A 13882-nucleotide genomic window follows, 5' to 3' on the forward strand; every position below is an offset into this window, starting at 1 on the left:
GAAGAGCTGCTGCAAGACCCTGGCCCTCATGGGCAGCCCCAGGCCCACGGAGATTGTTTCCTCTAGGCAGTCACCCAGGCCTACTCTTTCTGGAGAGTAGTCTAGACCAAGCCTACTGCAGAACCACATGGTTTTGGTTCCTAGGAGGCAATGAATCCCAACTTCTGGCCTCCCACGCCACAGTTCTACATTGTGCTGCAAGTCAGTTTTTAGGTACCCATAGATAGTCTTCGATGACACAGATATCCAAAGTTTTCCAGAATGGCAGCCACCAAAACAGAATTCTTATCCTGAAACCCACCTTACTTCTTGTTCTGACTTTCTCCAGAGTGTGTTCAATAAAATGCTTTTATAATATAAGCCTTCAAGTAGAATGGTTTTCTCCAGGTCTACGATCACCTAAGACCCCTCAAGGTGGGCCCTGTTCAGGTGTACTTGGTTTCTTTGTTGATTCCCAGGGAGGACTCTGAAAGGGGGCGTGGCACCATGGGTGCTCCACAGGTCCCGGGAGGCAGAGAGGGAGGCTGTCTCTGGAAGGCACAAAGGGGAGTGTCCAGAGTCACACCAGGGTAGATTTAGAGCCCTGTGTTGAAGTGGGGGGCTACTTAAGGCAGTCTGATTGGTAAGGAACAGCTAGATGGGCAAATGGGTTCAAATGAGGTTGGTAAATAAAGACTCTATTGGCACAGAATTCCAAAAGGTCTAAAAGATGCTGGGATTTTCTACTACCATGGGTAGCAAGAGAGTCAACAGGCATTTCGTGTCAGTGTCAGGGATGTAGTACTACACAGTTCCCCAAGTAACGCTGGTGATTTACCTGAGATGCCAGCGTCTCTGCGTGTGGCGCTGGCATTCCCTCTTAGGTGAGCTCCCTTGCACTCATGCACAAGTGAATGTCTAAAATAAATCCCATTTAAGGATGCCTGGGAAGCCGTGTAGTGAGCCTTTGGAGGTGAAGGCTGTTAAAGTAGACCCTGAATAGAGTGTTGTGAGCCAAACTCATGAGAGGTATGGACTGATGAGTCAGTGCTTTCAGCAATGTTTGTTGTAGGTACTTTATTGCCATGACCTTAAGGCTGTGGAACTCTATTGTGCAGAACAATCCGTTCTTTCCAAGTATACACAGAGGCCCAGCTATGTCGTTTGGAGTGGGTGGAATGTCTCTCTTCCCTAGGCAGATCCCATGAAGCAACCCATCAGAGCGTCTGCCTCAATAACACTGATGCGGCTATTTTGACTTGGAAAGGAAGGCCCACAAAGTCAATTTCATTCAAAAGAAAGTTTGTAGGTGTCAAAGACTTAATCTATTGACTCAAATTTAGGTATTTTAAGAGTCAATATGATTGTGGGGACACTTAGGAATCAATAGGTCTGATGCGTTAGAAGAGGGGATCTGGTTCTCCTTTGAATCCAGTCACTACAATCCCCACGGCTGCAGGAGCACCCTGCTTATGTCTAGTAGGACCGCCACACGGAAGTGCCATTGGACTCCAGCATGGACTAAAACCATGAAGTTTTGTCATCTAGAGCATTTCAGCAGCTGTGACTACAATTCCTGGCTTGTATGGTCAAGGCCCAAAGCCAACCAGCACAGCTTTTGATCAGTTTTGCTCTACAGATTCTTTCAGAGTAGCTGAGATTTCCACTTATATCAAATTGTGGAATATTGTTGCATTATTCTGCTTCCCCCAATTTCAACCCTCTCCCTCCTCTCTCTGCTGTTTGTGGATGCACTATGGCAAGGCCGGAGACTCAGTTGATACATGTCTCTCTGGAGAGTCCCATATCATCATTACCGGGGTGGAGCTGCTCCCCCAGAGGCCTGGGAAGTATCACTAGCAGTCAATGAATGTGGTAGGGCCTGTTGGCGTGTGGCATCAGCATGCCACATGGTAACTCTCTTCCACTGTGCAATGGGACCATTTACTACAGGTTTATCTGTCTTCCTTGCACACTCTATAAAAAGAGGGCTGCGTGAGCCTGAGACATAAAAGGTACACCCCCCTGAGCTTAACATCAGTCCCACTTTACAGCAGAACTGGCAAACAGAACTTAACACAGAACATGGAGAGAGCCCTGGACTGAGACACAGCATCCAAGGGTATTTTAATGAGAGACCCAACCCTACACTCCTCCTAAGTGACAATTAACTGTGACTTCTGATTCAGACCAATGAATCCTATAAAGTGGATCTTACAAAGGTAACCTGAAGCAACGGAGATCTGTGCTACACACAGCATGCTAATAAACTTTGCCCAGGCTGCATAGCAGCTTGAAGTACATGCTGCAAGCTAGATGACAAACCACAGCAAGAGACAGATGACTCTGTGGTGGTGAAGTTGGGGGAGTGACAGTCACTGCCCCCATTCCAAAGACTGTCCCAAGCCCTAGTTTCTGATGACCTTTCAGCTGTGAGAGCCTTGTCCACCCACGCACACCTGTAGATATTTACACAAAGCGGAACACATGGAAGATAGCAATCCCTCCTCACTGAGCAGAGATCTGAGCCCACGGAGCAAATTGCTGTCTCCCAGAAGGGAGAGACAGACAGACAATGATAGAGATTTTTAGTTTGCTGGGGTAGAGAGCGCCACCAGGAGGAAGATCAAAAGGGCACTTGACAGACAGAGAGCTCAGTACCATGAGACAATTCAGACTGGGGAAACAGCCTTGCTTTAGTGAGTTTTGCCTCTAGGGGCTCTACCAAGTCTGTGTACAGAAGGCTGGAGAAAAAAAATCCCCTCATGCCTCCAGCAGGGGGAGCAGAAAAGAACTGTTTTAGAAACTGCATCAGAGTTTTATTCTTAACTGCCTGCCTCTCTTTGGACAAGGGATTAAATCACAACTGATTTTGTTGAGGGTCCAGGCAAGCCTTATTGATCTGAAAGAAGGGAAACAAGAGAGGCTAAGAAACAATGTTCTACTGTAATGAAATGGGGTCTCCAGGCAGGGCATGTTTACAAATTCTTCGATTAGGGAAACTGAAAGGCACACACACGGAGGAGAGGCCCAGGAGAATTGGGACTGAAGATGATAAACCTTGCTTGTGAGGATAGGCTGCAGAGGTGTAGCCCATGTGAGTGGGAATACTAGAAAACAGGGTTAGAGGACTGGACAGAAGAAACCAAAAACAAACAAACAAATAAGACCCCTCCCCCCAGTCAATAATGACAAGCATCTCCTAAAATTAATGTCAGCCACAAAATCACAGACACAGGAACACAATGCACTCACTTCACACTTCAGAACATCAGTGATAAAGAGGAAAGCTTTGGGAAAACAAGAGAGAAAAGGCAGATGATCTACCAAGGAGTGAAAACAATAATCAGACATGTGGCTTCTGCAGAGAATTCCTTCCTCATGGGTCAGGAAGAGAGTGGCTGGAGATAGTCAACACTAAGGAAACACAGAAATTCAGCATTTCTTAAACCTTCTCTACAAAAGTGAAAGACAGTCGGGTATGGTGGCTCACATCTGTAACTCCATCACTAATCAGCCCAAGGGAGGAGGGTTGCTAATTTGAAGTCAGCCTGGGCTACACAGCAAGTTCAGAGCCAGCTTGGGAAACTTGGTAAGATCCTGTCTCAAAATAAGAGAATGCTTTAAAAATGCTGGGAATATGGCTCAGTCAGTGGTCAGTACTTGCCCCTCATATACAAGTCCTGGCTCCATCCCCAGCACTGGAAAAAAGTGAAAGAGAAAAATAGTTTTCCTTAGACAAACAAGATTGGCGGGACGAGCTGCCAGCAGTCCTGCCCTGGAAGAAGCATTTCAGAATTCTTCATTGAGTAGGAATACTGCAGAGGCCAGAATCAGACCTTCATTAAAGGAAGAATGAACATGGAGAAGGAATAAACAAAGGAAAAGCTTTTGTGTTTCTCTTTTTTATTGATCCAACATAGTCTGCTCAAAATTATGACAACTATGTCTTCGATGTGTTTGTAATGTTTTCGTGAAACGATGACGGCCATGATGTAGAAGACAGGAGAAGGACACGGAGTACATGGCTTCTACAAAGAACTCACCTTGGTTCTGAACTGAGACTGTGTCCTTTGAAAGTAGTCTTGAAAAAAATGTGCTGGTGCACTCCTGTGCTTCAGCGAGGCCCTTCCAGCCCCTCCCTCAAACAGCTGCAAGGCAATCTCAAACTCACAGTAGGACGTTGTGCTTAGACTGTCAAAGTGCTTTCAAAAGTTTTTACACAGACATAAAGAGCCTAGAACAGCCCAGCCAATGTCAAAGAAGACCTGAGGCAGAAGAATGACTCTTACTGCAAATCCAGAGTCATGGAGGCCATGCAGCACACGAAGGAACTGAAATATCTGGGAAACGGCCCACAAGGTAGAGCTCCCCACTAGCCCCATGGAAGTCTAATCAGCTGGTCCTTGGCAAAGACACAAAGGCACTCCAGTAGGGCAAGAAGTCTTTCTAAACAGAAAGTTCTGCAACAACTGTACACTCATTCACAAAAACGACAACCTAGGTACCTTTAATTTTCCACAAATTTAACTCAAATTGTTCATAGCACAACATGTAAAGGGGAAAAGTATAGAATCCCTACAGGTAGCAAAGGAGAGAACCTAGACAACATCGGGCAATGTGTTGGTAGAGATAGTAAGAGAACCATTAAAGAAGTAGCTGGTAAGCTAGTCCTCCTTCAAATTTAAACTCTGTTCCATAAAGAACACCAAGAGGATGAGTAGTCAAGCCATAGACTGGAAGAAAAGGGATTCAGACAGTTGCAGAAAGTGTACAAAGATCTCCAAAAGAAAGCTCAGATTCAGGGTCACTTGGATATCAGTGTGTTAGTGAGCAGAGAAGGCACATCACTCAGTTGATAATGCACAGTCCGGTGGCACATAGGCACAGGTGAGCTGTTCATTGTCACATTATGTCGGAGAAGCACAAAGGGGACATCACCAGGGCTGGGCAAACGCTGTCCAAACCCAGACCCCAGACACCACCCAGTGCTAGCAGTGCTGTGAACAAAAGGAAGTCATGGTTGAAGGCAGGGAGATATAAAATCAGCCAGTCACTTTGGGACCGACTTTGGTAGTTTCCTACAATGTTAAACATACTTGCATCAGAAATATAGCAATCACAGTCCCTGGCGTTTGCACAAATGAGCTGAAAGTACCTGACAATCCAGGAACCTCCACATGGACTTTTAAAGCAGCCATATTCCTGAAATCCAAACTACCCGCTGTCCTTCAGAAGGCCGACAGACAGACTGGCATATCCAAGAAAATAAATAATATTTATTTTTATTCTGCATTTAAAAAGAGCTATTAATCTATGAAAATGCACAAAGACAACTTAAATGTACATTACTAAATGCAAATAAGTGATCTGAAAAGGTTATGGTTGGAAGCATCTAATATCTATCTATCATCTATTTATCTATTATCAATCAATAAATCAATAAATCTTATCTGTCTATCTATCATCTATCTATCTGTCTGTCTATCTATTATCTATCTATCTATCTATCTATCTATCTATCTATCTATCTATCTATCTACCTATCATCTATATATCTCTCATCACTCAATAAATAAATCAATCTTTCTATCTGTCATCTATTTATCTATCATCAATTAATCAATCTTTCTGTCTGCCTATTTATCTACCTACCTACCACCTATCAATCAATCAATCTATCATCTATTTATTTATCTATTCTGTATCAATCAGTCTGTCTACCTGAGAGACCCAGGCTCCAGCAGATCTGTGATCCATAGCCCTAGTACAATCCATGAGCATTCCAGCTCTGAACCCAGAGCCAAACCAATTAAAGAAACATACCCTGAATTTGAAACCTGAGCCAGTGAAAGAAACACTTTGTCCCAAAACTCAGAGGCAGAGAAAAACACCCTGAATCTGAATCCAGAGTCCCTAGAACACATTTTGCCTCTAGAATCTAAGCCTGTTTAAAAAAAAAAAAAAACCAATGGAGCCAAAAAGCTAAAAAGAACCAGAGGAAAAAAACACAGTTTGGCCCTAAAATCAAAGCCGTCCCCTGCCCCCCCCCCCACATAAAACCAACAAATCCCTGAGTAGGAAAAAAAAAACTGACCAATCTCTGAGTAGGGAAGTAGTAACCTCTAGTCTAGAGGCGTGACTCCCCATAGAAGTCTAGGGAAGTAGTAGCCCCTAGCATAGAGATGTACCGTGACTTTTTTCCTACCTTAACCCAGAGAGGGCAGCCTGTAGACTTGGAATTCCCCTCACCCCATACAAGCAGCCAATCCCAAGCCTTGTAGACTTGGAGTTCCCCATGCTTTCCCATCTATAACCCCCTCCCCACACCTCACCTCTTGGGGTCTCTCTTGGTCTGTTTCTGTTGCTGCTGTTGCTGCCACTGCCATTCTGCACAGATGCAGGGACCCAAGTTAACTTGCAACAAAGGCTCTTTGCTCTTGTGTTGGATATGGTCTTGTGGTTGTAATTTGGGGATCTGGACTTTGGACATATCTATCTATTTATCTATCTATCTATCTATCTATCATCTATCTATCTTTCTATCTATCTATCTATCTATCTATCTATCATCTATCAATCAGTCTATCTATCATCTATCAATCAGTCTATCTGTCTATCTATCTATCTATCTATCTATCTATCTATCTATCTATCTATCTCTATCTACCTATCCATTGATCAATCACTTATCAATCAGTCCATCTATATCTATCTATCATCTATTTCTCTAGCATCTATCTACCATCCATCTTCTATCATCTGTCTATTATCTATAATCACATTCTAGAAAAAGACTCAGAAAGATAAAAGACCAGAAGCCGACAATGACAGGAAGCAGAAAGGATAAGTGAATCACAGGATTAGGTTTTAATCATAGGATTTTTCTAGATCAATGCAATTCCATCACAGAAGAGATAAGAGCTGGATGACCCTAACATTAACCATGCACTTTAGGGATAACAACGTGTCAGGCAGGTTCATGCACTGTAACCCTCATAGCACCTGGCTGGAGGGTGACCACAGTGGGGCACACTGCTTAGTTGTATTATGAACAAAGCGTTGCTTCAAGAAGGGAAGTTTACTTTCAAAAACGGTGCAATAGCTTCTGAAAACTCACATACATTTGCTATCAGTGCATGAATTCTATTTTAAGGTATCTATTTATGCAAAGTGATATTTATGTTCCTAGAAATTCTAGTGTGTTCAACTCTCATTTATTCAGTAGAACCCCTAGCTGGAAATATCTCAGGAATTTTTGAACAGGAATTGATGTGGGAAGTCTTTCTATATATGTGTTGCTTTTATTGGTTAAAGGATAAAGAACCTGTTTTGGCCTGTGGTAGAGCAGAGTAGAGGTAGGTGGAAAAACTAAACTAAATCCTGGGAGAAAGAAGGTGGAGTCAGTAAGATGCCATGTAGCTGCCAGAGGAGAAAGATGCAAACCACCAGTCGGAACCTTGCTCGTAGGCCACAAACCTCATAATAAGATGTAAAATAATAGAAATGGGTTAAGATGTAAGAGCTAGCTAAAAATACACTTAAGCTGTTGGCCAAACAATATTGCAATTAACACAGATTTCTGTGTGATTATTTTGGGAGTCTGGGTGGCCGGAAACAAACAAGCCGTCTCCGGCAACAAGGAATGTGTTAAACGAACATGACATATTCAAGTACCACTCAGCTATGAAGCACACTCAAAACACGTTGTTGAGTGAAAGAGCCCAGATACACAAACAAACTAATATAATATAATAAATTATAAATTCATGTGTAACATGATATAAATATATACTGTATGGCTATTTGATGGAAAAATCAAATGTTTTCTTGGAGCAGTGGAATTCACAAGGATGAGCACAAAGGAATTTTCTGGAATAATGTGAATAAATATTCTATTTTTTCTGGTTTATAGGTTATAGAGACACATGATTTTATCAGAATAATTTGAGTTCTACACACTTAAGATCCATGATTTTTTTTACACCTAATTTATACTTCAGCAAAATGTAGTTTTAAAAGAAAGGAAAAATATTTCCCGTTTCTTGTTTCCACAGTGCAGATGGACAGAAAGAAGTTGCTGGAAATAGAATCCAGGTTCGCCAGTCCTCGAGAGACTCTAGGACGCAGACTTTCCTCATCACAGCCAGTGTTTCTCTTGCCAGCTTAGAACAATCCAGGCTATTTCTTTCCAGTGTCTGAGGGAGGGCAAGGACCAAGGAGGAGGAAGTAGGCAGAACCCTTAGAGGCTTAAGTTGCAACATAAGTGCCACAGACTTGTGCCAGAGTTATCAATGATCTGTCATTAATCCCAACCTCAGGCTTCAGGTGAGATCATAAGGGCAGAAGGAGCCTCTGGATGCCAAGAAACGCCAGCGCCGACAGTAAGGGTGCTGCTGTCCAGGGCGACTGTGCTTCAGGAGCCAGATAACGTGGCTATGGGATTTTCAGGTAGACGTACTGCAAGTTTGTCCCAATGTGGAGAAACTGCTCATCACATTCAGAAGGTCTTGTTTTCCCCAGTTCCCCCAGGAGCCAAGTGTATTATTATGGTGAGATTCGCTAGGGCAACTTCACCTGGCCACTTGCATTATGCAAGCCAGCTGCCTTTTGTGTTTCACTGGCAGCTTGTTAGAGTTCCCTGTCTCTCCTGCCCACTACATTTGTGATAGTCACACAGTCCAGTAAGGTGGATCCTGTAGTGATGGTGAGGGAGCCAGAGCACCAACGAGGCGGGGATTAGAGGGCAGAAAGCATTCCACTTGGAGACTGTCCTGGCCCTTTGAGCCCTGACTTGGCTCTTTTTCATCTCGGGCATATGAGAAAAGCAGAAACTGCTTGGCACCTCTGCTAGGACCCCTGTCCTGCTCATCCAGGCCAGCCTTGGCCTGGTCGTGACACTCAGCGGCCCCTTTCCATCTTTCCAGCCATTCTGGAATCTTCAGCATCTCTTTTTGCTTCAGATCAAGGTAGTGTTCCTCCAACTAGTTTCTCAATTCTGACCAGACAGGCCACAAGCTGTCCCTTCCTGTAAATATGCTTTCAATCCCAAGCCCAGCTCGTCTCTTCTCAGTGCCCTAAACATTCAGTGTAACAAGGGCAAAGTAGATAAAAAGGAACTGAACATTTTCAAAATGTTTCTCCTGTAACAAGGATCTATACAAACAGATACCAAAATCAATTGATAAGATAAGCGAGGTAGATCTACAATCATACATACATGCATGTCCCTCATGGCACGGGGCAATTATCAGTCCTGCAGGTGCATCCCAGAATCCTCTGGCCCCGTGGTACTTTGGGTGGTGGAAATGGAAGTTACAATGTTTCTCTTCTCTGTAAAGAAGAGATCCAGGACACATCTCAGTTTCAAATTCCCAGTGGGTAACAGCTGGGGATTAGGGATCACAGTTCAGAGGCAGTTCAGTGCTTGGAAGCAAGCATCTTCTGAAGCACTGTGGATAATGCCCTTGTAGTGACATCTGAGTTCCACAGTTGACCTAATGCAGAGACCCCATCCCACTGAAAATTGGTTTCCAGAGACTTTAGCTATAGTGGAAGCCACTCAGGTTTTCTGATATGTGACCTGGGGTGTGCTCTCTGCAAAGAGGGGTATGAGGGTGCAAGTGCAACTACAAGGAGACTTGGGTTCTGTGCATAGCAGGTGTGGTGATTACCTGACACACTGGCTGTGTAATAGCCGTCTGCTCGTCCCATCCCTGGAGCGGCAGAATCTGTTCTAACACGTGCGCCTAGCTGCACGTGTGTTTCTTTCTCTTGGGATACTCCTGAAGGATCGGCTGTGGGATTCCCTGGGAGCAGCAGCATCCTGCCCTGTGGTTTGTGGGATTATATGCTTAGTCCTAAACCTTCCACGATCGTCAACGGCTCCACCCAGGGAGGCTGAAAGGTAAGGCCAGTCATTTTGAGGCGACTTTCCCTGGGCCCAGTCTTCAACACTTCCCTCTGACCCACCTCCATGCTGGGAACAGAGTGAGCAGTTCAGGCTACCCTCTGGCCAAGAACAGGACATTCTACATTCCATGGCCACCCAAGGCACCTGCAGGCTGGACTGAATAGGATTCTTCCAGAGGAGAGGCTGGCTTCAGCAGCTGGCTAGGGAGGTCAGCGGCCATTGAGTTACTCACCCAGCTTGCTTCTTCCCCCACATGTTTGTCTAAACGATCACCCTTTGTTCTCATCTTATTATGAAAGGTGGCCTTTCCTCTGGGAAACAGAGCTGCCTGGGGTGAGACTGTGGGGCGTGACTCGCGGCCACCAGGGAGAACTCAGGTAAGTCTCAAACGCTTTAGGGCTACCTCTGGCCTAGAGTTCCCATGGATACTGAAGTAAGGTGTGAAGACACTTGCCTTCAATCCCAGCACCGAGAAGGCAGAGGCAGGGTTAGGTGGATTTCTGTGAGTTTAAGGCCAGCCTGGTCTACAGAGCTCAAGGTTACATATTGAGTTCCTATTTTTAAAAAAAGAAAAGAAAAGAAAGAAAAAGAAAATAGTGTGTGTGTGTGTGTGTGTGTGTGTGTGTGTGTGCGTGTGTGTGTATGTGTGTGTGCTGACTCCTCCAGGTCACTGGAACAGGTTCTCAGAGTGCTCCCTAGCAGGTGACTTGATTTAAAATTTTAAAATAAAATTACTTTATTTTAATTATCTCATAAATAAAGACATTGGTAACTACTTAAACACCTGCCCAGCTGAGAGGATTTTATATTAGAACATCAGTTCTCAACCTGTGGGTCTCAACCCCTGTGGAGGTCGAAAGACCCTTTCACGGGGGCTGCATATCAGATATTCTTCATCCTGTATATCAGATATTTACAATATAATTTATAACAGTAGCAAAATACAGTTATGATGTAGCAACAAAAATAATTTTATGATTGAGGTCACCACAGCATTAGAACTGTATTAAAGGGTGGAAACATTAGGAAGGTTGAGAACCACTATATTGGAATCTGCATTACCAGTCTACCAGTGGGCAAACTTGTGTCAGAAAGTCCAAAGACTCTTTACACACCAGTGGTATCTGGAGCGTATGCCAAGCCTGGGGTCAGAGAGAAGCAAACTCTGATGGGTTCAATGACTAAAAGTGAGGTGTTCCTGCTGCAACTAAAGAACACACTTCATCTGAGGGTACCACCTTTAAAACGGTACAGTCACTTGTGCTGGCCAATGGCAGAATGTCCCTGCACAGCCAGACACAGTTAGGGACCCAACAAAGGATGAGCAGGTAGTCTGACCCCAACAGAGGAAATGGAGCCTACTGGACGTGAGCAAGACTCATGCTCTCTGATCATGAGACACAGCTCCTGCAGGCAGTAGGGTGGGCTCTGCCAATCCTGCTGGCAAGTCATTCTTCCTGTCCTGTTGCCATCACTTGAGGCTCTGGAGGATGCAAGGCAATCTCCTACACATGGCTTTCAGACCCTTGCTAGATATGGCACAAACTTAGCGACAATGGCTTTGTTTCTCCTGCTGTCCTCCAGATACCCTCCCCATACACATATATACTAAACCTGTGTTCCAGTTTCCAAAGCTTCTCATGGATCCCTACACATTAAACTTCATCACGCTTCTGTCTAATAACAATAATTAGCTCCTCCTCATTGAGAGCTTATGTGTCATATACTGTACCAAGACTTCCATGGGAATTTTCTCATCTCTACTTCACAACTCCGTAAGGAGGCACAGTCACAATTTACACCTTCTCTATGGGTAGAAAAGTACATGTGAAGGGTGCAGTGGTTTGCATATGAACACACAGGAACCTGCTCTGTCTGACCCCAGGGCTCATGCTCTGCGCCAGGGGTTGGCAAAGGATTTCTTTAAAGAAATGAAAAGCGAATTCTTCCGGCTTTGCAAATTGCAGTCTTGGTTGTCACAGTGTGAAGCAGTTGCAGACTTTGACATACACAGAGTAGGGAAGTGAGAAGATACACACCTGTTGCATCACTGACTTCCCCACCTTGCAGAGTGACCACACCCAGTGCCCCTACCTCGGTGGGTAGCGAGAATAGCACTCCGAACCATGAGATGCACTTGTTTCCCAGAACTGGGTGGAAGCACATTCTTGGGGAAGCATTGTGCAACAGGGCGGAGGGACGACAACGGCTTCCGTTGTCTGGGGAAGGTCTCTATCCTGCCAGACGCTGACTTAGCACCTTTGAGGAGTCGGGAGCTTCCCACCTTCCTGGATGCTGGGTCCCCAACGTTCCAGAGAGCAGTGACTGAATTCAAAACAGTAACAGGACCTTACACGGGCTCCGGTCAGGGCGGGAGTTGGCACCTCCTCCCACGGCTGCTTCTTGAGCTACTTGCTCTCAGAGACAGCACACCTGGATTGCTCAGGGTTCCTCGTGCATGGTTTCTACTGCATGAGCAGGAAGAAGTGAACCTCACTGCCCTGCAAAGCAAACATAGTTTTCTTTTGAAATTGAAACGTGACTAGAAAAATAAATAGAGAATAGACTTCTGAAATCGCCAAACTTGTCAATGCCCATTTCAGTGATTAATCTGCATGCCCCCTCGACTTTCTGGACACACCCTATGTATAACAATTCTGATTCCTGATCCCTAGAAGTGTCCAAAGAGATGGTTAGGAAAATCCTGAGAATGCCCGGGAGACTTTTCATTTGGAGTTCTTCAGTGTGAGATCTAAGAAAGCATCCCAGGGCAGTGCAGAGGACAATGCCTGGGAAGGTGGAAAGACTGATGAGAGAGGAAAGTGCGGAGAGAGGCAGCAGCTAGGACGGAGCAACTGCAGAGGTCAGGGGGTGTCTGCCCCTGTGCTCAGGGAAAAGCCAAGTAAAGCTTAACATGTAGGACACCGTCGTGGTTAGGCTCTCCATGGGAAGAATCAACTTATCTACTCTCCGGCCTTAGAAAAGAGGGTTGTATGGGCAAAGAGCCTCTGCTGGCCATGCCAGATCATAAGGAAGAGCAGCCAAGAGCTACAGAAGAATTAGTTCCATGTAGCTGGCAATTTCTACAGAGGGATATTGGGCAAATGCTTTACGACTGTAGGGAGAGTCTGACAGAGCAAAGGAGGGAGGTGCAGGTGGAGGGAAAACCTGTATGGTGAGGGGGCACATAGGGAGTGTCTAAATAAGCAGAAGGAAGGGACAATTATCACAGATCAGCTCCTTGTCTCTTTTGTTTAAGAAGATGACTAACTCATGACTTCAGAGAACTTACGTCCAGGCTCATTGTATTCAAATCAAAGCTGGAAGGCAGGAGAATTTGCTTCATGACTAAAGGAAGCCAAAAGCAATCTTCAAGTATCAGACATTTCTAGAACTTGAGGTGATCTCATTATTTGTAAAGCCCTGCCCTTCCCACTATACAAGCTCTCCTTCGGGACCGAGCCCAGCCCATCCACACTATATATAAGCAGCTGCCCAGAGCCCATCACGCTCATCCGCTCAGCTCTGCTCTGTACCCTCTCCACTTCTCAGACTTCTAACTCCGGGAACCATGTCTACCAAAACCACCATCAGAAGTCAAACCAGCCACCGTGGCTTCAGTGCCGGCTCAGCCAGAGTGCCTGGGCTGAACCGCTCTGGCTTCAGCAGTGTGTCTGTGTGCCGCTCCCGGGGTAGCGGTGGCTCTGGGGCAGTGTGTGGAGGAGCTGGCTTTGGCAGCAGAAGCCTCTATGGTGTGAGGAGTTCCAAGAGGATCTCCATCGGAGGGGGCAGCTGTGGCATTGGTGGAGGCTATGGCAGCCGAGTTGGAGGAGGCTTCGGCTTTGGAGGAGGAGCCAGCAGTGGCTTTGGCTTTGGTGGTGGAGCTGGTAGTGGTTTTGGCTTCGGTAGTGGAGCTGGCTTTGGTGGTGGCTATGGGGGCGCTGGTTTCCCCGTGTGCCCCCCTGGAGGCATCCAAGAGGTCACCATCAA

At 45.4% G+C, this 13882-nt stretch overlaps 1 protein-coding gene across 1 annotated transcript in view; it reads left to right on the plus strand.

Annotated features, from left to right (window-relative positions):
- The first annotated feature begins 13463 nt into the window (after nt 1–13463).
- LOC101997941 (keratin, type II cytoskeletal 6A-like) overlaps nt 13464–13882 on the plus strand; it is a 3978-nt gene continuing 3559 nt past the window's right edge. The window contains exon 1 of the mRNA XM_026782650.1: nt 13464–13880. Coding sequence (XP_026638451.1) covers nt 13464–13880 — 417 coding nt within the window. The remainder of the gene's footprint in view (nt 13881–13882) is intronic.

The sequence above is a fragment of the Microtus ochrogaster genome, chromosome 15, assembly GCF_000317375.1.
Source record: "Microtus ochrogaster isolate Prairie Vole_2 chromosome 15, MicOch1.0, whole genome shotgun sequence".
In the NCBI taxonomy this organism is placed as follows: domain Eukaryota; kingdom Metazoa; phylum Chordata; class Mammalia; order Rodentia; family Cricetidae; genus Microtus; species Microtus ochrogaster.